Here is a 22,727-nt window from a genome sequence, read left to right as displayed (position 1 = left end):
TATTCACTTGTGTGCAATTTTTTGTTTGCTTCTTTAAATCTGGAATGTTTTTCTTTTTAATTCAGAATGTAAGAACTTAAGTTACAGTTATATCTCAAAGGGAAAAATGTGTTGGCCCTTTATCCTGTAGTATAATTTTAAGTATTTTGCTTTTAAAAACAGGTTTAAGTTACAACTGATTATACAAAAGCCTTAATTTTTATGGTCTTCAATGAAGTTTTTCAAAAAGTGAATCTTAAGTCTTTTCACCTTATTTGAAAGTTCTTTTGTTTGTTTATTTATTTGTTTTTGTTTGTGTATAGAACTTAGAACTACATCTTTTCAGTCTGAATCAGCTGAATTCAGCCCAACTGTACTGGCTAGAACCTCCATTCTGTAGCAACAGTGTATAGCCACAGTGAGAATGGACATTCTTGTCTTCATCCTGATCTTGGGGGAAAAACATTCAGTCTCTCACCACTAAGCATAATGTTAACTGTAGGGTTTTCATAGATGTCCTTTATAGGATTCAGAAAGTTCCTTTTTACTCCTAGATTATGGAGAGTTTTTATCAGGAATGGAGATTGAATGTTATCAACTACTTTTTCTCTATTTATTGAGATGATCATATGGTTTCCCTTTTGTAGTATGTTAATGTAGCTAAATGTTAAACCAACCTTGCAGGGCGCCTGGGTGGCTCAGTTGATTAAATGACTGCCTTCGGCTCAGGTCATGATCCCGGAGTCCTCGGATCGAGTCCCACATCCAGCTCCCGGCTCAGCGGGGAGCCTGCTTCTCCCTCTGACCCTCTCCCTTCTCATGCTGTTTCTCTCTCTCTCTCTCTCTCTCTCTCTCTCTCTCTCTCTCTCTCAAATAAACAAATAAAATCTTTAAAAAATAAAAAAATAAAAAAAATAAACCAACCTTGCATTCCTATGATAAACTCTACTTGGTCACAGTGTAACCTTCTTGTAGACAGTTAACATTCGTTTAGGAAATTTGCTTCTATGTTCTGGTTTTGGTATCTGAGTAATACTGGCTCCAAAGAATGAGTTAGCAAGTACTGTCTCCTTTTCAATGTTCTGAAAGAGTTTGTGTGGAATTGGTATTACTTCATCCTTAAATAAGTGGCAGAATTTGTCAGTAAAGCCAGCTTGGCCCAGTTTTCTTTGTGGGAAAATTCTGAGCTGCAAATTATTTCTTTAATACTTACAGGGCTGGGGTACCTGGGTGGTTCAGTCATTTAAGCATCCGACTCTTGATTTTGGCTCAGGTCATGATCTCCGGGTTGTGAGATTAAGCCCTGTGTCAGGCTCCCACTGGGTGTGGAGCCTGCTTAAGTTCTCTCCCTCTCCCTCCCTCTCTGTCCCTCCCCCACAGCTCTCCATAGGCACACACACACTCGCTCTCTCAAAAAAAAAAAAAAAAAATACAGGGCTATTCTAGTTACCTTTGAAGACAGCTTTGATAGTTTGTGTCTTTCAAAGACTGTGTCTAAGTTGTCAAATTTGTTGGCATAAATTTGTTTAGGATATTGTTTATTAAATTATTTATAACATTCTCAGACTATCCTTATAATGTCTGAAAGATCTTTAGTGATGTCACTTCTCTCATTCCTTTTTTGGAAATATGCATCTTTTCTTTTTTTTCTGATCAATCTGGGGAGAGATCCACTGATTTTATTGATCTTCCCAAAGAACCAGCTTTTGTTTTAGTGACTTTCTATTTTTCTGTTTTCTATTTCACTGATTTTTGCTCTGATCTTTATTATTTCCTTTCTCCTGCTTTATTTGAATTTACTTTGCTCTTCTTTTTCTAGTTTCTTAACTTAGAAAGTGGGTCATTGATTTGAGAACTTTAGTAATTTTAGTGTTACAAATTTTCCTCTAAATGTTGCATTAGCTGTATCCCCTAAATTTTTATATGTTATGTTTTCATTTTCACTTAATTCAAAATACATTCTAACTTTCCTTTTCATTCCTTCTTTAACCTATAGGTTATTTAGAAGTGTGTTACTGGTTTCCAAGTACCTGGAGATTTTCCAAATATCTTTCTGTTATTCATTTCTAACTTAAATCCTCTGGAGTCAAAAAACATACTTTGTATGAATATTTTTAAATTTATGGAAACTTGTTTTATGATCCAGAATATGGTTTATCTTGGTAAATATTCTATGTGCCCTTGAACAGAATGTGTATTCTATTGAGTTGAGTGTTCTATAAATAGCAATTAAGTCAATTCTATTGATCAAGTATCATTCAGGTCTTTTATATCTTTATTGATTTTCTACTTACTTGCTCTTTTAACTAATACAGAAACCATGTTGACCTTATTTTTCTTATTTATCCTCAGACTGGTGAAAACCTCATCATGGTATGACATTACCTCACAAATGCAACAGTATTAGTTTAATGCCCACACTATTAACCAAACATTCAACATAGTTTGAGTATCCATTAAAATTCAGGCCCTCTACAAATCATTGGGGATACAGAAAGGAATAAATCTTCTTTAGAGGAAATTTGTCTAATCTTAGGTATAAAATTTCTAGCCACAAAGATTCTGGGTGCTTCCTCTTCTGGATAAGATATTTGTACTGCTCTTACTTTCTGCCTATCCTTATCTCCCTGTCCCATTTGAGGCTAGAATTGCTGTCTCATTAGTAAATTCTCAACACCAAGTATGTTCAAGGTTACCTTGTTGTCAAGGTCTCTATAACTGCTAAATATCAGCTCCACCAATGAAGTCGTATTTGGATATTTGAAATCCCTTTCCATACCTCCTTTTTTAAACAGCTTTATTGAGATATAATTCACATACCATACAGTTCACCTATTAAAGTGGTTTTTGATATTATTTGCAGAGCTGTGCAACCATAACCACAATCAATTTAGAACATTTTTACCACATCAAAAAGAAACTTCATACCCTTTAGGTATCACTCCTTCCCCCCCTCACCCCCCCATTACTAAATAACAACAAATCTACTTTCTGTCTTATATATTTGGATATTTCTGGACATTTCATATAAATGGAATCATAAAATATGTGGTCTGTGTGACTGACTTCTTCCACTTACCGTGTTTTCAAGGTTCATCCATGTTGAGCATGTATCAGTACTTCATTCCTTTTTATGGCTGAATAGTATACCATTATATGGATATAACACTTTGTTTATCCATTAATCCAATTGATGGACATTTAGCTTGTTCCCACTTTTTGATTATTATGAATAATGCTACTATAAATATTTGTGTTCAAGTTTTTTTAATTCAATTATCCAACATATAGTACATCACTAGTTTCAGATGTAGTGTTAAATGATTCATCAGTTGCATATAACACCCAGTGCTCATCACATCACACGCCCTCCTTAATGCCTATCACCCAGTTACCCCATCTCCCACCCACCTCCCCTTCTGCAACCATCAGTTTGTTTCTCAGAGTCAAGAGTCTCTCGTGGTTTGTCTCTGTCTCTCTGATTTCTTCCCAGTTTTCCCTCCCTTCCCCTATGATCCTCTGCACTATTTCTTGTATTCCACATATGAGTGAAACCGTATAACGATTATCTTTCTCTGCTTGACTTATTTCACTTAGCATAATACCCTCCAGTTCCATCCAGGTCAGTGTAAATGGTAGGTATTCATCCTTTCTGATGGCTGAGTAATATTCCATTGTATATATAAACCACATCTGTTCATCTGTTGAAGGACATCTTGGCTCTTGCCACAGTTTGGCTATTGTGGACATTGCTGCTATGAACACTGGGGTGCAAGTGCCCCTTCGGATCACTACATCTGTATCTTTGTGGTAAATACCCAGTAGTGCAATTGATGGGTCGTAGGGTAGCTCTATTTTTAACTTCTTGAGGAACGTCCATAATGTTTTCCAGAGTGACTGTACCAGTTTGCATTCCCACCAACAGTGTAAGAGGGTTCCCCTTTTTCCACATCCTTGCCAATACTTGTTGTTTCCTGCCTTGTTACTTTTAGCCATTCTAACTGGTGTTGGGTGGTATCTCATTGTGGTTTTAATTTCTATTTCCCTGATGACAAGAGATGTGGAGCATTTTTTCATGTGTCTGTTGGCCATTTGTATGTCTTCTTTGGAAAAATGCTGTCCATCTCTTCTGCCCATTTCTTGACTGGATTATTTATTTTGGGGTGTTGAGCTTGGTAAGTTCTTTATAGATCTTGGATACCAGCCCTTTATCTGATACGTCATTTGCAAATATCTTCTCCCATTTAATAAGTTGCCTTTTAGTTTTGTTGACTGTTTCTTTTGCTGTGCAGAAGCTTTTTATCTTGATGAAGTCCCAATAGTTCATTTTTGGTTTTGTTTCCCTTGCCTTTAGAGACGTGTCTTGCAAGAAATTGTTGCAGCCGAGTGCAAGTTTTTGTGTGGATATATGTTTTCATTTTTCTTGGGATGACACATAAGAGTAGAATTGCTGGGTTGAGTGGTAACTCTATTTTTAACTTTTTGAAGAAGTGTCTGAATGTTTTCCGAAGTGTTTGCACCATTTTACATCCCCACCAGCAGTGTATGAAAGATTCTGATTTCTCTACATTCTCATCAACCCATTATTATCTAGTCCTGTGCCTTTTATTATGAAATCTAGCCTCTTTGCCTTGGCTCCTCTTTACCTATCTACTTTATTTCCCCTTGTTCTCTAGCACATACACGAATTTTAAGAAGCTGGTTTCTTTACTGCCCCCATAACACTTCATGTTTATTCCTAACTTGATCTTTGTCCATACTATTCCCACTGTTCTTAACACCATCCTTCCTTCTGTCCTTTGCCAATCCAAACTTCTACCATGCCTCAAGCCTGTATTGACCTTTTCAGTCCTTTTTAATTTCCATCTCTCCTAACTTTAGCTGTATTTAGAGCTGATACCCCATAAGTTAGCACTTAACTATATTTTATCTCACATGGTTTGTTACTTCATCCAATATTTATATCTTATTCCTTATATCCCTAACCCATTTGTAAACTCCATGAGGACTATATTACTATGCCTTATACTACTGCAGCCTAGTTCAGAACATAGTGGATAGTCTATATTTACTTGTTGATTGATTCTAACAGCATACAAATCTCACCTTGTATTTACAATGAGTTTTTTAATGGAAACTTTAAGAAAATGGTTTTTGATTAACTCCTTCTTCATTCAAATCAAGATTATGGTAGAAATCTCCATTCCCATGTCAATAGCAATGGAATGCAAAAGGATTATAGCCATTGGTGATCTTTGAATCACTATTCTGCCCAATCTGATCAATGCAGAAGAATTATAAAATGACTGTCCCTGTTCCCTTCTCTATTCACCCACGGATGCCTACAGAGTTTCACTGCAGAGAACCTATAGACAGAAAAAAGGAGAGAGGAAGCTTGATGCCTGGCATATTGAGAACCAAGGAATCAAAGCTGAATAAAAAGTAAATTTATACTAGATACTCTAGTTTTACTGCCATATGTGCTTTTAAAATTGTTCTTCAAGTAAGAGTGATGCTTTTTAAAAATATATTTAATGAGGAAATATTACTGACAAATACTTGCCATGGACACTCTAAACAATTTATATTGGATGCAGGATGGTGCAGTAGGAAAAGCTCATGTTTCAATCAAAGCTCAAGAACTTCCCAGCTTATGACTGGCAAGTTTCTTGACCTCTCTATTCCTCCATTTCCTCATCTATAAAATAAAGATAATAATAGAGTTGTTGTGAGGATTAAATGAGATACTGTGTAAAGCATTAGTACAATGCCTGGCACATAGAAGTATAACTAAGAGGTAGTTCCCTGCCTCTCCACTCTTTTCATCTCCTTTTACACACATCAGAGCAAAGACAGAGTTAGCACAATTGTGGAAAGGACCATGGAAACTGTACGATTAGGATAAAACCCTTGCACTGAAAAGTAATGGTGGGTATGTGGGACCAAAGTATGGAAGGTTTTGGAAGCTACCTAGAGAAGTTTGAAGCATATTTCATCTGAGCCATGATAGGTCTCCAGCAGGATGTGGGAAGAGTATGATTATGGAATGGAGAAGGGTAGATTGACGATGTCAGAAAGGTTCCAGAGTGGACGGGAGGAATGAGGTTCTAAGTGCTGCAAGAGAGGGTCAGCCTTACAGAGTAGAAGGACTGTATGTTCCTCTCAGGGAAAGAAAGCTGTGTCAGGACAGGGATGCATTGGGGTAGAGGCAAAAGTGACACCACAGACATCACTCTGTATAGGAAGAGGCCAGATCATTCCAAGAGCAAGGAGGAAAAGGAAGGAGAGCTGGAGGTATAAAGAAGGAGCATATATGGGGCACCCTTCTGCAGACAGGTTTAAGAGCTCAGTAAAAATAAAGGAAAAAATAGAAGACTGATGACCACTGAGGAAGGCTCTGGAGAGCACAGGTGGCATTAATCCTTAGTAGGATTCATTCTCAATCTTTTTTTAGGATAGCCAGGCAGTTCTGGTTGCAGAACAGAAGAACAGATAGCAAGGAGTGAGGCACTCCCTCTTCCACCATAGGTCTGGGCAAAAGTCAGGGCAGCCAGAGTCTACCAGGGTAGCAAAGAGGACGCTAAGGGAGTAAATCACACACAGAAGGTTAGGTGAGGCACCCAGGGTGGTGTGTTTGTGTGCATATGTGGTCTCCCATAGACTCTGTCCCTAAACTTGTCCCAGAGTTGTTTATGAGCAAATTCAGTTAACTCCTTTTCCCCATTTAATTTTCCTTATAATAAATGTTTATTTGAAAATAAACTCAAGACCGATATATATTGTTAAAAAGCAGTGTCAGTTCTGGAATGGAGTGGATTATTAAAGGTGCCCTCAAGGAGTGGAACATTAAAGGTCTAGCTCAGTCAGCTCAGTTTGTCATGCATATTAATATGGATAATGGGTGCTAGGCCTCAGTAAGGCCATCCATTAGAGAGACTCAACCCAAACTTGTTCCCAGTGTCAGATTAGATATTGGTTTTTTAGGTACCTTAAAAATAATGATAAAAGGGAGAGGTGCCTCTAGATGTACTTCTGGGACCACCAAACCACAGAACAGAAGTCCATGGTAGAATTTGCAGAGACCCTGCTGCCTCTCTGGCCCAACACTCTCCTTACAAAAGTGAGGAAACATGCTCAGAGCTGGAAAGTGATAAAGCCCAGGGACTTGGGAGGTGCAGCAGAAGCAAGCATCCCTACATTCACAGGCTGGACCGTGTCTTAATCTCTCTTGGTGGCTCGGTGACCCCTGGCACGTCCCACATGAAAGGAGCTGAGTGTCCCCTGCCTCCTCCTGATCCATGTCAGGGGCACACAGGAAGCAAAGCCAGGAACCTAATGATGCTACAACAAAGCACAGCCATTAAGAGCGCAGGCTTTGCACCACTTGCTAACTGTGTGACCCTAAACAAGATACGTCCATTTCTATGCCTCACTTTCCCCATCAATAAAATGGGGGTGATAGTACTATTTGTTGTAAAGATTAGATAATGAATATAAAGTATTTAGCATTTGTGCCTAAAATGTAGTAAAATGACTACTAAGATATAATAATTATTATCATTATTTTTTTGCACAAGAGCTATGTGACATATATAGTAAGGGCTCCACCCACAGCCTCATTTCTTTCTTCCTTCCACCCACCACCTCTGTGATCTTTGGCAGCAAGACACTTCCACAGAGGCAGTAGCATAAAGATGGTGCAAATCATAAGAGTACTTCATGCCTCCACTCCTTTCCCAAAACCCATCTTAGAATACACCACAGATGGCTCTGGCTTACAAACCCTGCCCCTCCTGGGGCACCACCAGTTGATGATGTTCCTGCAGAAGACTTGATTTGGCCAGGGGCCATAGTGAGATGTACCCATTTTACTTTCCTGACTTCAAGAAAGTGTTTCTTACCCCAGTTACCATCTGAATACCAAGTAAAGCCCAAGACTTACCAGGGCTGCCGCTAACACATGCAAGTACCTTAGTGTAAATTAGAAAAAGGTGCCTCGGGGCGCCTGGGTGGCTCAATTGGTTAAGCGACTGCCTTCGGCTCAGGTCATGATCCTGGAGTCCCGGGATCGAGTCCCACGTCGGGCTCCCTGCTCAGCAGGGAGTCTGCCTCTCTCTCTGACCCTCCTCCGTCTCATGCTCTCTATCTCATTCTCTCTCTCAAATAAATAAATAAAATCTTTCAAAAAAAAGAAAAAGAAAAAGGTGCCTCTTCCTAAAAGTTATGTTCCTTCCACTTTGTTAGAACAAGATAGTTTACTGTCCTTGTGCAGTACCCAACACATTCAACCATACATGGAAGCCCTGTGGCTTGTTCTCAGAATCTCTGTTCCTCTTTAGGTCCTGAAGCACCTACGGCACCTAAACTTTACCAACAATATGGGGGAGCAGGTGACTTTCGATGAATGTGGTGACCTGATGGGGAACTACTCCATCATCAACTGGCACCTCTCCCCAGAGGATGGCTCCATAGTGTTTAAGGAAGTTGGATATTACAACGTCTATGCCAAGAAAGGAGAAAGGCTCTTCATCAATGAGGAGAAAATCCTGTGGAGTGGGTTCTCCAGGGAGGTATGTGCTGTCCCTCAGAACAACAGATGCCTCCACCATGGGGAAGAAATTGTGCTGGGCTTTGGGAGGGCCTTGGGCTTCACCACTGGACTTGAAAAATGGTAAGTTCACTTCCCTCAACTCACTAACTCTGCACTGCCAAGTTGCTCTGTGAAATCCATCAGTGTTTAGTGTACAGAGGAGAATCCTCAGAACCTGAGCCCCATACTTACTATATTGGAAAATTTGTTATTCTTTATAAATCTGACTCCTTGACTAAATGACTAACAATTTCCTCACTTAGAGCTTTCCCCAACTAGAGCAAAATACTTAAGCAAACATAAACATCATTCAAGGCAGGGCCTGGACAATTCACACAGAGTTAGTTCCCTGTCATCCAAATAGCTCAAGGACTTATGAATCAAAAACAATTGACTTATAAATCAAAAGGACAATTTCTTAGATCAAATGGGTTGATAACCTAGGAAAGATAAAATCTCTGAGAGTACTGTGTTACTATGGTTCAGAGCGCTAATGTGTACTGTCCTTCACTATTTCTTTTCCTTCCTTTCCCTGGGCCCCAGGGCCCCAAGAAACTTAGAGATCATCAGGTTCAATACTGCCCTTTCTATCCCTTTTTCATTAGAAGATAATGCCAATCATCTTCAAGATTTTTAAAAAACTTCTTGTCACACCAGTTATTTCTTTTCTGTTAGAGCAAAGAAATTTTATTGTTTTCCATGCACTTAACTCTGTAAGATGTCTCCAAACCAAGCAGGTAGATGGGAAGAGAAGGGAAGAGTCTCATTAAAGAGACATTTTGGAAATAGTATGAGCCCTTCCATGTTATCTGACATGATCATATGGAATGAGACATAAGTAGAGCTTCTGAAATGGTGAAGCAATAAACTGGACAAAACTGTCAAAAACAACCATTTAAGGATCTGGCAATCAACCAAAAGCAAACAAAAGGTGAAGTGTCTTTTTAAGAAAGACTAATGAAATTTGGGTAAGAAAAGTCCGTGGCATTTTAGCTTGGGGCAGCTCCCCAATTATTTCTAATAATTTGGTTGCTGTTTCTTGTAAGTTTTCTATGTGGACAATCATATATCATCTACAAATAAAAATAGTTTTATTGAGTTCTTTCCAATATTTATGCCCTTATTTTTCTTGTCTTATTCCACTAGCTATGAACTCAATGTTTAATAACAGTGGCGATAGTGGGCATTCTTGTTTTAAAAGAAATACTTTTATATTTTCTCATATAGAATGATGTTTAAGAATTTTTTATATTACCCTTTGCAAGTTAAAGATATTTCTTCCTAACTCCTTTTTCAGTTCAGTTTTTAATCATCAGTTTGTGTTGAATTTCATCAAATGCTTTTTCTTCATCTACTGATGATCATATATGGCTTTTCTGCATTAATTTATTAATGCAGGGGATGACATTTATAGATTTCCTAATGATAAACTTGTTTGCATTCCTGGCATAAACCCAACATGATCATGGTATATATTGTTTCTTATGTCCTTTGAGTTTGTTAATTGTTTTAGGATTTTTCATCTTTTTTCAAGTGGTAAAAAATAGTTGTACTCTTTCCAGGTCCTTTCAGATTCCTATACTTTATATATACCTCCAGGACTTCTATATATTTTTGCTTCCAATAACCAAAACTCACCACTCTTTTTCAGGAGACTACCAGCAGGCTAATGGAACCCACTTTGCTCACAGGCTCAGAGAGGCAAAAAAGCCTAGGAATTTACATTTCCCTAAGATGACCCTTAACAATGAGTGGGGGTGTGGAAGTATGAAATCTCCTGCTCCCTTTTCCTCAGGTCAGGACAGCTCTGAGGAACAACTTACAGTCCAGAGTTCTCCTGTGGGATCAGGCAGAAGCTACTCTCTGAGGGTCTTTGCTCAAGATTACACCCTGCTGTCCTGTTCCCTTCTGTGTCTGACTTGCTCCATTCTCTTCCTGGTTCCCTTGAGAGAACTTTCTTTATAAACTACTTGTACACAGATCCTCAACTCAGGTATGCCTCTGAAGACAAAGTAGTGGAGATCAGCCTGTAATTTTTTTTTCTTTTTCATACTGTTCTTGTCTGGTTTTGGAATCAGGGTTACATTGGCCTTATAAGAATGAGTTAGAGGGTGTTCCTTCTTTTTCTTTAAACCTTTGGTAGAGGTCACATAAGATTAAATTCATCTGTTCCTTGAAAGTTTAGTGTTATTTGCTGTGGTAAACACAGAATAGTGGTCATCTCGGGTATGAATATGTGGTGGGGGGTGGGGAGCAAGGGATGGAGGAAAGCATACAGTTACATGTAGGTTATTCTGGTCCTAGCTTTTGTTTTGGATGGTAATCATTAAAAATGACTGGCTAAAAGTGATTGAAACATGAATAAATAATGATGGGAAAAAACCAAGGATTATGATCAATCAAATTCCATGCATCTGAAGTCCACTAAGGAAATAAGTAAACAAACAAACAAACAAATAAAATCTCTGTTATCTGAATTAATGTAGCTATTGCAGATTTCTTTTGGATAGTAATTGCCTGACATATCTTTCTGATCCATTTACTTTTGACCCCTTTATGCCTGTCCTGCCTGCCTTGCTGAATGGTGGCAAGTATCTCAGAAGTCTCCCTATAAAGCCTAAAATAAAATTGCAGGAATTGCAATTCACTGCAAAGTTCAAAGTCTTATTTCAAACAAACTTCTCCTCATCTCAGCATCTCCCCTTGTAATGTCCTGTGTGTAGGTCCATGTCCCCGTATCTTTTAGTTTGTCTTAAACTTCTGTTTCCATGGAAAGTAAACAGGTGTGCCACTCTGGGACTTGGAGGGAATGGAACGGGGGATTATTTAAGGAGGATTTTGGTCACTGTGCAGAGTCACAACAACTCATCTTCCCAGAATCCCATGAATGTGTGTGTGTGTGTGTGCATCCGCATGTGCAGCCACTTGCCCATGGACATCTCTCCCTTCATAGATAACAGGAACACGGATCTCTGGAGCTTCCTCTGTCTGGAATGGGCCTGAAGTCTGTTGTACTGGTCCTTGTGTACAAACTCCTTCCCTGTACTTACGTCAAAGGAGCTGTGAAACTGATCCCACAGCTGCAGCCCTTCACTTTTGTGCTCTCGGTTCTCCAGGTGCCATTTTCCAACTGCAGCCGAGACTGCCTGGCAGGGACCAGGAAAGGAATCATTGAGGGGGAGCCCACCTGCTGCTTTGAGTGTGTGGAGTGTCCTGATGGGGAGTACAGTGATGAAACAGGTAAAGGAACATGCTCTCATGGACACAATGCAAGGCTTGGTCCACTTGGGGGCCCTGGGGTCAGCGAAGTCCCTGAAAGGGCTAGGCTGAGAAGGTACTTAGCACAGTTTCTCATTTAACAAGGTATGTATGAGAGTCACACTGGGCCGGACACTGAGGGGGACAGAAAAGAAATATTAGATGTCTTCTAATACTATAAAAGCTTAGACATCTTTCTTTTACTTTGATACCACTCTCCAATATTGTAATCCTTTTCTTACAGCTCAGTAACCCTGAATAGACAAAGTCCTGTCTGTTCCAGACTACAGAGTTAATAGGCCATGATATATTGCCTGCTGGGTGCCTGGCATTGTATTTGCTGTCTTACTTACGCTTTTCCTGTGCCTCAGTTTCTTCAACTATAACATGGGAATAAAAAATCTATTTTATAGAGTTTGGGGAATTAAATGAGTTAATATTGGTATAGCACGTGGTAAGTTCTAGATAAATGTTAAATAAAAACCTTACCTGACATATTGGAGGCACCCTATAAATATTAACTATAATTGTTATTATTGTTATTCTCTAACATCCTCACCACAATAAAAGGATTATGGCTTCCATTACAGAGATGATTGAAACTGAGGCTCAGAGAGGTTAAGAAGCCTGACCAAAGTCACACAGCTAGTAAATGGCAGAGCCAGGATTCCCATTCAAATCTCTGACTGAAAGCCCATGCTCCTTTCACTCCCCAAAACTGCATGCTGTTTGGGACATAGCAGAGACTTAATAAATATCTATTGACTGAATGAGTCTGCAGCCTCCCTCATTGGAAAGCCACGATGTGGAGTAAGGAAGGCACAGGTCATTTGTGCGGGGTACTCTGCCTTGATCTAAGAGGAAGTCTGCTCTGGCATATCCACAAAGCCCATCCATATATCCAAAATGAGTCAGGCTGAGTGCGAATCACTATGGAAAGGTGATGAATGATGCTAGACCCCTAGTGTGTAGGAAGCAACCTGTCCAGCAAGATTGATCATTCTCTGCTATAAGCCATCAGCAAGTAGTGCTAAAGGAAACATGCAGCACCACCCCTCACCGTGTACGAAGGAAAGAAATAAGAGAACTATTATAATTATGTAAAATTAAATAAGTATACTATTAAACATAAGTCAAAGTTCAATGTGTTTGTAATGTAAAAATCACAATTATTTCATCAACAAAGAAAATTTAAAGTGACCACATCCAATAATCTGTATACCCTTACCACCACATTCACACTCACAAATTATAGTCTATGCCACACAGTAACACTCTTCCCTGGAATAATTTACAGATGCAAGTGCCTGTGACAAGTGCCCCGATGACTTCTGGTCCAATGAAAACCACACTTCCTGCATTGCCAAAGAGATTGAGTTTCTGTCCTGGACAGAGCCCTTTGGGATTGCACTCACCCTCTTTGCCGTGCTGGGCATTTTCCTGACAGCCTTCGTGCTTGGTGTTTTCATCAAATTCCGTAACACACCCATCGTCAAGGCCACCAACCGAGAGCTCTCCTACCTCCTCCTCTTCTCCCTGCTCTGCTGCTTCTCCAGCTCCCTGTTCTTCATTGGTGAGCCCCAGGACTGGACATGCCGCCTGCGCCAGCCAGCCTTTGGTATCAGCTTCGTGCTCTGCATATCATGCATCCTGGTGAAAACCAACCGTGTCCTCCTGGTGTTTGAGGCCAAGATCCCCACGAGCTTCCACCGCAAATGGTGGGGGCTCAACCTGCAGTTCCTGCTGGTCTTCCTCTGCACCTTCATGCAGATTGTCATCTGCGTGATCTGGCTCTACACCGCCCCACCCTCAAGCTACCGCAACCATGAGCTGGAGGATGAGATCATCTTTATCACATGCCATGAGGGCTCCCTTATGGCATTGGGCTTCTTGATTGGCTACACCTGTCTGCTGGCGGCCATCTGCTTCTTCTTTGCCTTCAAGTCCCGGAAGCTGCCAGAGAACTTCAATGAAGCCAAGTTCATCACCTTCAGCATGCTCATCTTCTTCATCGTCTGGATCTCCTTCATTCCAGCCTACGCCAGCACCTACGGCAAGTTTGTCTCTGCCGTGGAAGTGATCGCCATCCTGGCAGCCAGCTTTGGCTTGCTGGCCTGCATCTTCTTCAACAAGGTCTACATCATCCTCTTCAAGCCGTCCCGTAACACCATCGAGGAGGTGCGCTGCAGCACCGCTGCTCATGCTTTCAAGGTGGCAGCCCGGGCCACGCTGCGCCGCAGCAACGTCTCCCGCAAGCGGTCCAGCAGCCTCGGGGGCTCCACGGGCTCCACGCCCTCCTCCTCCATCAGCAGCAAGAGCAACAGCGAGGACCCCTTCCCACAGCCCGAGAGGCAGAAGCTGCAGCAGCCACCACTGGCCCTGCCCCAGCAAGAGCCGCCGCCACGGCAACCCCTGACCCTACGGCCGCAGCCCAGATGCAAGCAGAAGGTCATCTTCGGCAGTGGCACCGTCACCTTCTCACTGAGCTTTGACGAGCCTCGGAAGGGTGCCATGGCTCCCAGGAATTCCACGCACCAGCACTCCCTGGAGGCCCAGAGAGGCAACGAGACCCTGACCAGACACCAGGCACTGCTCCCGCTGCAGTGCGGGGAGGCGGCCTCAGAACTGACTGTGCAGGACACGGGCCTGCAAGGGCCTGTGGGGGGGGACCGCCGACCAGAGACGGAAGAGCCTGAAGACATGGCCCCGGCGCTCGTCGTGTCCAGTTCCCAAAGCTTTGTCATCAGCAGCGCAGGCAGCACCGTCACAGAAAACATGCTGCGTTCGTAAAATGGAAGAAGGTGGCCAGTCAGGGAGGAGCCACACAGGTTTCCTGGGAATGCGTCCTCTGACAGGGATGAGGAATTGCCCCCGACTCCTTTCTTCTGTGGAAGGAGGCATAAGACACACCAAACACCTCAAACTCAGTTGCACTGTTGGAAAGAACAGTGAATTGACTAATGTTGCCTTTAAAATTAAAAAAAAAAGAGAGAGCCACGTGATGCTGTGGTTGGATACGTCAGAGTACTGAGAACACCATAACAAGATTTGCCATTCTTGTCCCTTCTCTGTTCTCTTCCTCTGTTCTATCCCACCCAACAGCCCAGAGATGAAACCAAGGCTGTAAGCAACCCACCTGTTCCCTCCTTTTGTTCTCAGCACTGAAATGCCTGCTCTGAACATTGCAGACACCCTGGCCCAGAGACAGAAGTGTGCAGAGTGACAAAACATCAGACTGGCCACCACCAGATTTAAGAGTCTGAAAGACAGAATGTCACCAGTGCTGCCCAGTACCCTGACAATGGGAAGAACTTCAAATGTTCAAAACCGTAAGGTGAACATGTCTCCTCCTATTTATGAAAACCATAAGATATTTGGTCTCCTACTTGCTGCTGCTATCATGTGACATCTAGAAGGTTAGCATCCCTCCTGTACCAACTGCATTTGGTCAAGAGTGTGATAACGACGCCATGTTTAGATTCCAGGAGCACAAGAATCACCTCAGATTGTTGGCAAGGGACTGCATGAATCCAATGAGTTGTATCTGTAATTAATATTGCTAATATGTAGTTTTATCTTTAAGAAAATGCTTCTGTTATAATAGTTCGTGGATAATACAAACTGAAAAAAAAATGTCACAGTCTGATTAATATAAGGCAGTATTATTTAGCGCCTTCCCCAACTTTGCCCACCCCACCACCCTCACCTCCATGAGCTAAGCCCAAGTGAGTCCCAGGAATCCAGAAGTTGCCCCCATCCTGCCCCCAAGGCTTTCTGAAGCCAGATCCACACCTGACCCTGTGGAGAATAAGCTTCCAATCGTTAGCCTCTACCAGCTGCTGGGGTCAGAAAATGTGATTCCAAGAGAGCTCTCGCAGGACCTTAGCCTGGCACTCCCCCCGCCACACACACACACACACCCCAAATGCCAGACACGTATTCCCTCCAGCAGTGGGAATCTGCCCATGGGTGGTTAAAGTGGTTGAATGGCATACTTCTGAGCGTTCAGGCTGTGAGGCCAGAGAGACCTGAGTTCAAGCCAGTCACTTACAAGTTGGGTGACCATAGGCAGGGAACCTTAACTTTGCTAAGCCCCAGTTTCTTTGTCTCTAACATAGAGGTAATAATCATTCTTTTCCCTCAGAGCGCTTACGTGAATTAAATGAGATAATGTATGTAAAGTACTTTAGCATGGTGCCTAGCACATAGTAAACACTCAATAAATATTAGTTAATATTATTACTGATACTGCGATTATTTTTTTCACTTGCTTAGAATATAAAACAAACCTTATTTGTTTACCCAGATTTTAATGACAAGCCCACTGATGACAAAAACTTTCTTCATAATAACCCCAAGAACTCTGGGACCCGGTTCAAGGGGTCAGTCCTAGCAACACTGGCTCCTGGTGACAAAGCCAAACAATCAGACCCCCAGAGGTCTCCATGCTCTGCTTCTCTGGTTCCAGCACCAAGGGAAGACTGTCACCAGTTTGGCAGCAGTTTCCCGGATCGCTCTAAATGCTGCTCTTAAGCAAAGCCAAAATATAGCAAGTAAGTCTGTGTGAGGCCTCAACTTCACAGCTCTTGATGACTGCTTCCTCTGACCACTTTCTTCCAAAGGGCTGCCTTTCCATGATTTTTAAAGTAACTTGTTGATGTGAGGGTTGTTCATTTGGATGAAAAGGCATTCAAGGGCACCATGTGGGTGCGTGACTGTAAGACACCAAGGAGGGCTCACCCAGGAAGATGTTGGTGAGGTACCTGCTCCCTGAGCCAGGGAGGGCACCGGCCACAGGCCCCACCTGCTCCTCCTGCCCTCGTCATGCCTCTGAGCAAGGCACAGAGCTGAGTGAAGACTTAAATTTGACATTTTACTTCACCTTAAAACAAAAACAAACAAAAAAAAGGAAGTTGAAAAGTTTGAGGGCTTGGTTTTTATGTTGTCAAAACAGCCACGTAGAAACACAGTTACTTCGCTGTGCACAATGTCACAGGCTCATCCTTCAACATGCAGCTCACCCATGTTGCTGATCTGGAGGAGGCTCATCAAGGAACACGTGCAACATTTACATTAAGCTCCATTTCACCACGTGCTTACAAATAAGGTAGTATTTCCCAATATTCTTGTCAGAATGGGAGGCTCGACATCATTGTCCTCATTTACATGCTGCAGGCACAGCTCTCAGACAAAATCAGGGGTGTAAAACATGAACTTTATTTTTCTGTAACAATTTAGTCTCTATCTCAAATTCCCATTCAGCCTAGTGACAGGAAATTCATCTTAATTAGATTGGGGTTTTCTCAGTAACTTCAGAGTTTTCTGAATCAACTCACATTTCTGGGGGTCAGTTCAGAGGTTTCTTCCCTCCTTCCATGAGGGCTTTTAGTGAAAAGGGAGGTGGTGTTCCTCAAACATCAGCAACTCCAACTGACATCTCTGAGAACATTCTTATCGGGCCCTCAGTAATTGTTACACCTCTCCACTGGCATCCTCTGAGGCCTGGCATCCCCATATGGTCCCCAGTCATGGGATCCACGGTGATTTTCACAGCTGCATTACTTTGTGCCAACCGCTAGGCTCCTCCCAGGCCTGCCAGCTTTCTCCTGAATAGAGAACACTGGGGCCTGGGGACTGCCAGGCAGCTCCCAGGCCCTTCCCTCCTGACCTCTACTTCACTGCTGCCTCCCTATGCTGGTGTGGAGAATTCATGGTGACTGGCTTTCAAGGCGCCAGAGGGAAAACAGAGCACGTGTCTCCAAATCTGTACAGGAATCTGTTGAGGGCTGACTAACAGTCCCCCAAAGATGTCCACATCCTCATCTCCAGAACCTATGATGATAAATTATGTGGCAAGAGTGAATTAAGGTTCCAGATGGGATTAAAGTTGCTTACCTTACTGACCCTGATGGGGAGATTATTTTGAATTATGCAGGGGGGCCCAATATCATCACCAGCTCCTCCAAAGTGGAAGAGGAAAGCAGAGAATCAGTGTCAGAATAATGTGATGTGAGAAAGACTCCACAGGTGATTGCTGCTTTTGAATATGAAAGCGAACCATGAGCCAAGAGACGCAGGCAGCTTCTAGAAGCTGGGAAAGGCAAGAAAACAAATTCTCCCCAGAGCTTCCAGATAGAACCAGCCCTGTCAAAATGTTGATTTTAGCCCAATGGGAGCCTTTTTGGACTGCTGGTCTTCAGAACTGTAAGATAATAAATGTATGTTGTTTTAAGCCATTAAGTCTGTGGTACTGTTACAGAAGCAACGCAAAACTAATCCATTTTTACTGTCCTCCCTTTCCTGAGCTTTTTCGGCTCAGGGAACAGGCCAAGTCCTTTCTCAGAGATCCACCTGCTCTCACTCTAGTGCTCTCCCCACCAACTAGCTCTGTCTCTCTCCTCCCCAAAGAAAGTTCTGTCCTATATTCTATTCCTTCAAATCTATTTGGGGAAGTATAAACCTTGTGTTCTTAGTCTTTCTGGGTTTCAGTTTTAGATAATTAACAGCCATTTGCTCTCAATCTATTATCTGTTAGTAGCAGAAACTGGAAAAACAGTAGCTTCAACAAAAAAGGGCTTGTTTTCTCTCTTGTATAAAGTCAGTCAAGAGTTTTTTATAAGAGGGGCACCTGGGTGGCTCAGTCGTTAAGCCTCTGCCTTCAGCTCAGGTCATGGTCCCAGGGTCCTGGGATTGAGCCCCACATCCGGCTCCCTGCTTGGCGGGAAGCTTGTTTCTCCCTCTCCCACTCCCTCTGCTTGTGTTCCCTCTCTCGCTGTGTCTCCCTCTGTCAAATAAACAAATAAAATCTTTAGAAAAAAAAAAGAAGAGTTTTTTAAAAGATTCTTTAGAGTCCACTAGCAATGGGAAACTGTTTATCTTTCTTTTGAAAATAAAAATGAATCATATAGTTATGAAGGATTTTCACTCAAATGAAAGTGTTACCTAGAAGATTTTAAGAATTTACATGAGAACTTCACAGGTAACAATCAGCAGGTAACATTATCACTCTGAAAGTCCCTATGATCACCAGAACTTGTCTAACTGCCTTAGTTTCAATTCTGGGGAAATCAGACTTCCCTCCGTCTTTCTCCCGAAGTTGCATTTCCAGGCAATGTTATTTACCCTCTGGGCCTGGCTAAAGTCCTAGAAGCTGTGGGCTAGCGCTGCACAGAGCCAGTTTTCCTCTGTTATCTGCTGCATTTGTACACATCTGAGCTAGCAGAGCAATAGAACATTAATAGGGCGTGCTGGTTAATCACCCCTGGTCTGAGCCTGGATGGTCATTTTAGGAGTCCATTGGAGATAAAGGTGTATCTTGAAGGTGGAAGAAAGTTGTTGTAATGAGATCACTGGTGTCCAGGAAACCCTAGCTTTCTTGTCCTGGATCATGGGGAAATACCAGCAGTTGGATGAGAACTTTGCTATCATGCAAGGAGTGAGGGAGGGGTCAGGAATACAACAAGTACAGGGTAGGATGAGTCACGGGAACAAAGGTGCATTCCAAGGACAGGGAGAAAAGTTTTCGCCTTGAGGGGAGCTACTCAGCTAGGGGTGTAAGTGGAAAATTACTAGAAGAAGCCAAGTAGGGGCAGGAGACTGGGCAGAACCAGCAGAAGGTGTATTTAGGGACTAGCAGGACAACTGTGACCCCGGCATCAAGTGGGCAAGGGGAACCACCTCCTGTGCTAGAATGACCATCCGTCCCCTCCCCTGAATCATGCACAAGAGTGGGGGGAGTTTGGAGTGGAGGTAAGGATACCTATATATACCAAGAGCTGGCTTAGAGGAAGTGGGTGGAGGAGCAATAGAGATTATTACCAGCTGTCTTCCTCTGAAATTGGGGCACTAGCTACCTGGATAACTAGCTAGAGTAGGAGGCTAGAACCAATAAAACAATTAACTCTAGGACTGAGTTCCCAGCACAAGGAGTGCAAATGTTTGTGAGTATAATGGAAATAGGTAAGAGATCAAAGCCCAAGAATAACCCTCAGGGTCAGTACAGGATTTGATCCCTAACAGAAATATCAGAAAATGTTTTTGGAAGAATGTGTTGTTCTTCACATCAACCCAAAGATGTGGTTATTGCTCAAAACCTCCCAATTTTCTTTAAATGTTTTGTTTCTATCTGACCTATGAAAAACATTCAAATAATAGACATTGCTGCTTGTGGTGGACTAATCATTTCTTCTTTAGAATTATCTATAGTTCCCACATTTTGTACATTAAGCACAAAATTGTATCAGAAAAATTAAGAAAATAATTTAAAATTGCCATGAGTGACGTTTTAAACAGATAAGCAAACTGTATTAGATAAGAATTACCCAGTTAGGTCAGTTGCCACTCCTATAAAGTTTTGCTAGTGCTATAATTGGTTCCAGGACTCTTAGGGACTATTTTTCATTGTTAGTCATTAATAAGGTCAAGTACTGGAGTAGTGAAACACCAGGTGTGGGATTCTAAACAGCATAACAGATAAGCTATATATGTCCTTAGGTGAAGTAGTTAATGTCCAAATTCATTTGTCTCAGTTTCTTATGTAAAGAGGATACAATATTACCTGCCATAATTGGTTATTTGCCAAATAAAATAACTGAGTATCCCCCTTTTCAGGGGTATAGGAAAAATATAGAAAATCATTAAAACCACAGATGACTAAAGTTTGGAGGTTTTGCTTTTAGAATCTCAAGAAGTATCATAGAATTCAATAATTTCTTCTATCAAGTTTCTTAGTTGGACACAATAAAATTCATTCTAGCTAGTTTAAGCAAAAAAAAAGATCTGTTATAGGATATTAAGATGCTTATAAACTTAGGATAATCCAAGCTTGGGATGCTACACAATCAGGAACAATGCAGCCAGAAGAAATATCTAATCCTTCCATGGGGTTCTTCTGGCAAAAACCTCACTCCTTCTCCTGCCTTCCACTTAGCAACCAGGCCACAGGGGACCTGACACTGGACTCTTCACTGCAGCTGGAGGAACCAAACCCTTCTGCCACTGTGCTTGGCTCCATTCACATCAACCTTCCAGGCCTCCCACTGGCTATGTGCAAAACCCAAGCTGCAAGGGAGTCTGGAAGTGTGGCTTTTGCTGTCCAGCCTCTACAGTATAGGAAGACCTGCTAGGAGGAGGTCAAAGCGGATGATGGACAAGCCAATCTGCAGTACACAGTGCCCACAAACAAAGCATTTTTAAGATCAAACACAAAACGAAAAACACATTCTCCTGAGAAAAAGCAAGAGAAACAGGATTCCCTTTCATCTTAACAGCTGTGACAGATAAGGAGGTACTACTCTGAAAACAGAGCTGCAGCTGGTATTTTGCCATTAGAGAAGAGCGAGCACGCAAGAAGTACTTCCGGTGGGGAGACTGGAGGGAACGGGATGATAGGAATTATGTGCTTGATTATAAGCCCATCAGACTATTTGACTTTCTAAATGATAGGCATATTTTGGGTGTATCTGTGTCTGTTTAATAGCCTGGAGAAAAATACATAATCATTAAACAGTGATTGTATCTGGGTGTTAGAATTATGAGTGATTTTTATTTTCTTTTTAATATTTATCTGAGTTTTTTCCCTTACTTTCTTTCCAAGAGCATGGTTTAGAGTAAAACAAGAAAAAACTGTTCTTGGATTATCCGATGTGATATCATCATGGTCATGTTTTTTGTTTGGTTGGGTGGTTTTTTGTTTTGTTTTACTTTTTACTTAGAAATAATTTCAAACTTACAGAAAATTTATAAAAATAAGTACTATAAAGACCACGCATATCCCTTTACCCAAATTTGCTTACTGTTAACTCTCCTGCTTTGCCATAAGCACTGTGGTCATTTAATAAGATGTGATGTAGGGTGAAGTACTTATGGGTGAAATCATATGATGTCTGGGATTTGCTTTAAAATATCACAATGTGTTCGGGTACCGGGTGGTGCAGTTGGTTAAGCATCCGACCCTCGTTTTCAGCTCAGTTTGTGATCTCAGGGTCATGAGATCGAGCCCCCACGTTGAGTTCCACACTCAGCATGGAGTCTGCTTAAGACTCTCTCCCTCTGCCCCTCCTCACCCCTGCACTCATGTGCTCTTGTTCTCTAATAAAACAAGTCTTTAAAAATAAATAAATAGGATAAAATATCACAACGTGAGGAAGAAATAAGTATATAGGGAGAAAAGAAAGAACAACAGAAAGTTAATCGTTGTGAAGCTGGGTAATGAGTACATGGGGCTCCATATTTCTACTCCTTCTACTTTTGTTAAGTTTTTAAAATTTCCATAATAGAAAATGTTAAAAAATCAGCCAAAAAAATAAGAAAGAATTCATCAGCCAAAAAAATCACACAACAGAATTTCAGTGATTTGACCGGCCCCAGTTCATCACAAGAGAAGTCAGTCCATCAAACATTCAAACAAAAAGAACCTGAAAGTCTGCCAACCAGCTAAAATCTTAGTTGAAAAGCAAAAATATTTAAATAAAATTAAGACCTTTACAACAAAGTTCAAAGGGTAATTCCTTGAAGCATATCAGAAAGGCCTTCTTGGAGGTTGATGAAAGACCAGTCCCTCTAGATCTTCCAACATCTTCTATTAGGATCTACCCTTTGGTGAACTAACTTCTGGCTGGTTCATTTTCTGGACTGTCCTTTGGCAAAAGGTTTAAAAGTTTTTACAAAGGTCTTTCTCAGCCTTTGTGGCAATAATTTCTCTTTTATGTATACACTCCCAAGGAAATAATCCAATTAATTAATTAGCAGCACCATGTTCCAGCTACATGAGAACACACCTGAGCCACATGCCCAGAGCCTGCACCCAAGGGAGCACTGACACATTGCTGAGGTTCTGGGATACAAACAGGAAAGAATCCAGATGCCCAACATCCAGGGCACGGCTAAGGAAATTACACTA

The 22,727-nt window shown here is 41.7% G+C and overlaps 1 protein-coding gene across 2 annotated transcripts in view; it reads left to right on the top strand.

Moving 5' to 3' along the window:
- CASR (calcium sensing receptor) overlaps positions 1–15,558 on the top strand; it is a 50,058-nt gene extending 34,500 nt beyond the window's left edge. The window contains exons 5-7 of one of the 2 annotated variants that reach the window (XM_035000046.1): positions 8,319–8,549; positions 11,686–11,809; positions 13,125–15,558. In XM_035000046.1, coding sequence (XP_034855937.1) covers positions 8,319–8,549; positions 11,686–11,809; positions 13,125–14,617 — 1,848 coding nt within the window. In that variant the 3' untranslated portion in view covers positions 14,618–15,558. Of the gene's footprint in view, positions 1–8,318; positions 8,550–11,655; positions 11,810–13,124 lie in introns of both variants that reach the window. The other variant, XM_035000043.1, reaches the window with a different exon arrangement.
- The last annotated feature ends 7,169 nt before the right edge of the window (positions 15,559–22,727 follow it).

The sequence above is a fragment of the Mirounga leonina genome, unplaced genomic scaffold (assembly GCF_011800145.1).
Source record: "Mirounga leonina isolate KUSES-001 unplaced genomic scaffold, KU_Mleo_1.0 Mir_115, whole genome shotgun sequence".
In the NCBI taxonomy this organism is placed as follows: Eukaryota; Metazoa; Chordata; class Mammalia; order Carnivora; family Phocidae; genus Mirounga; species Mirounga leonina.
This window is presented reverse-complemented; position numbering and strand designations above follow the sequence as displayed.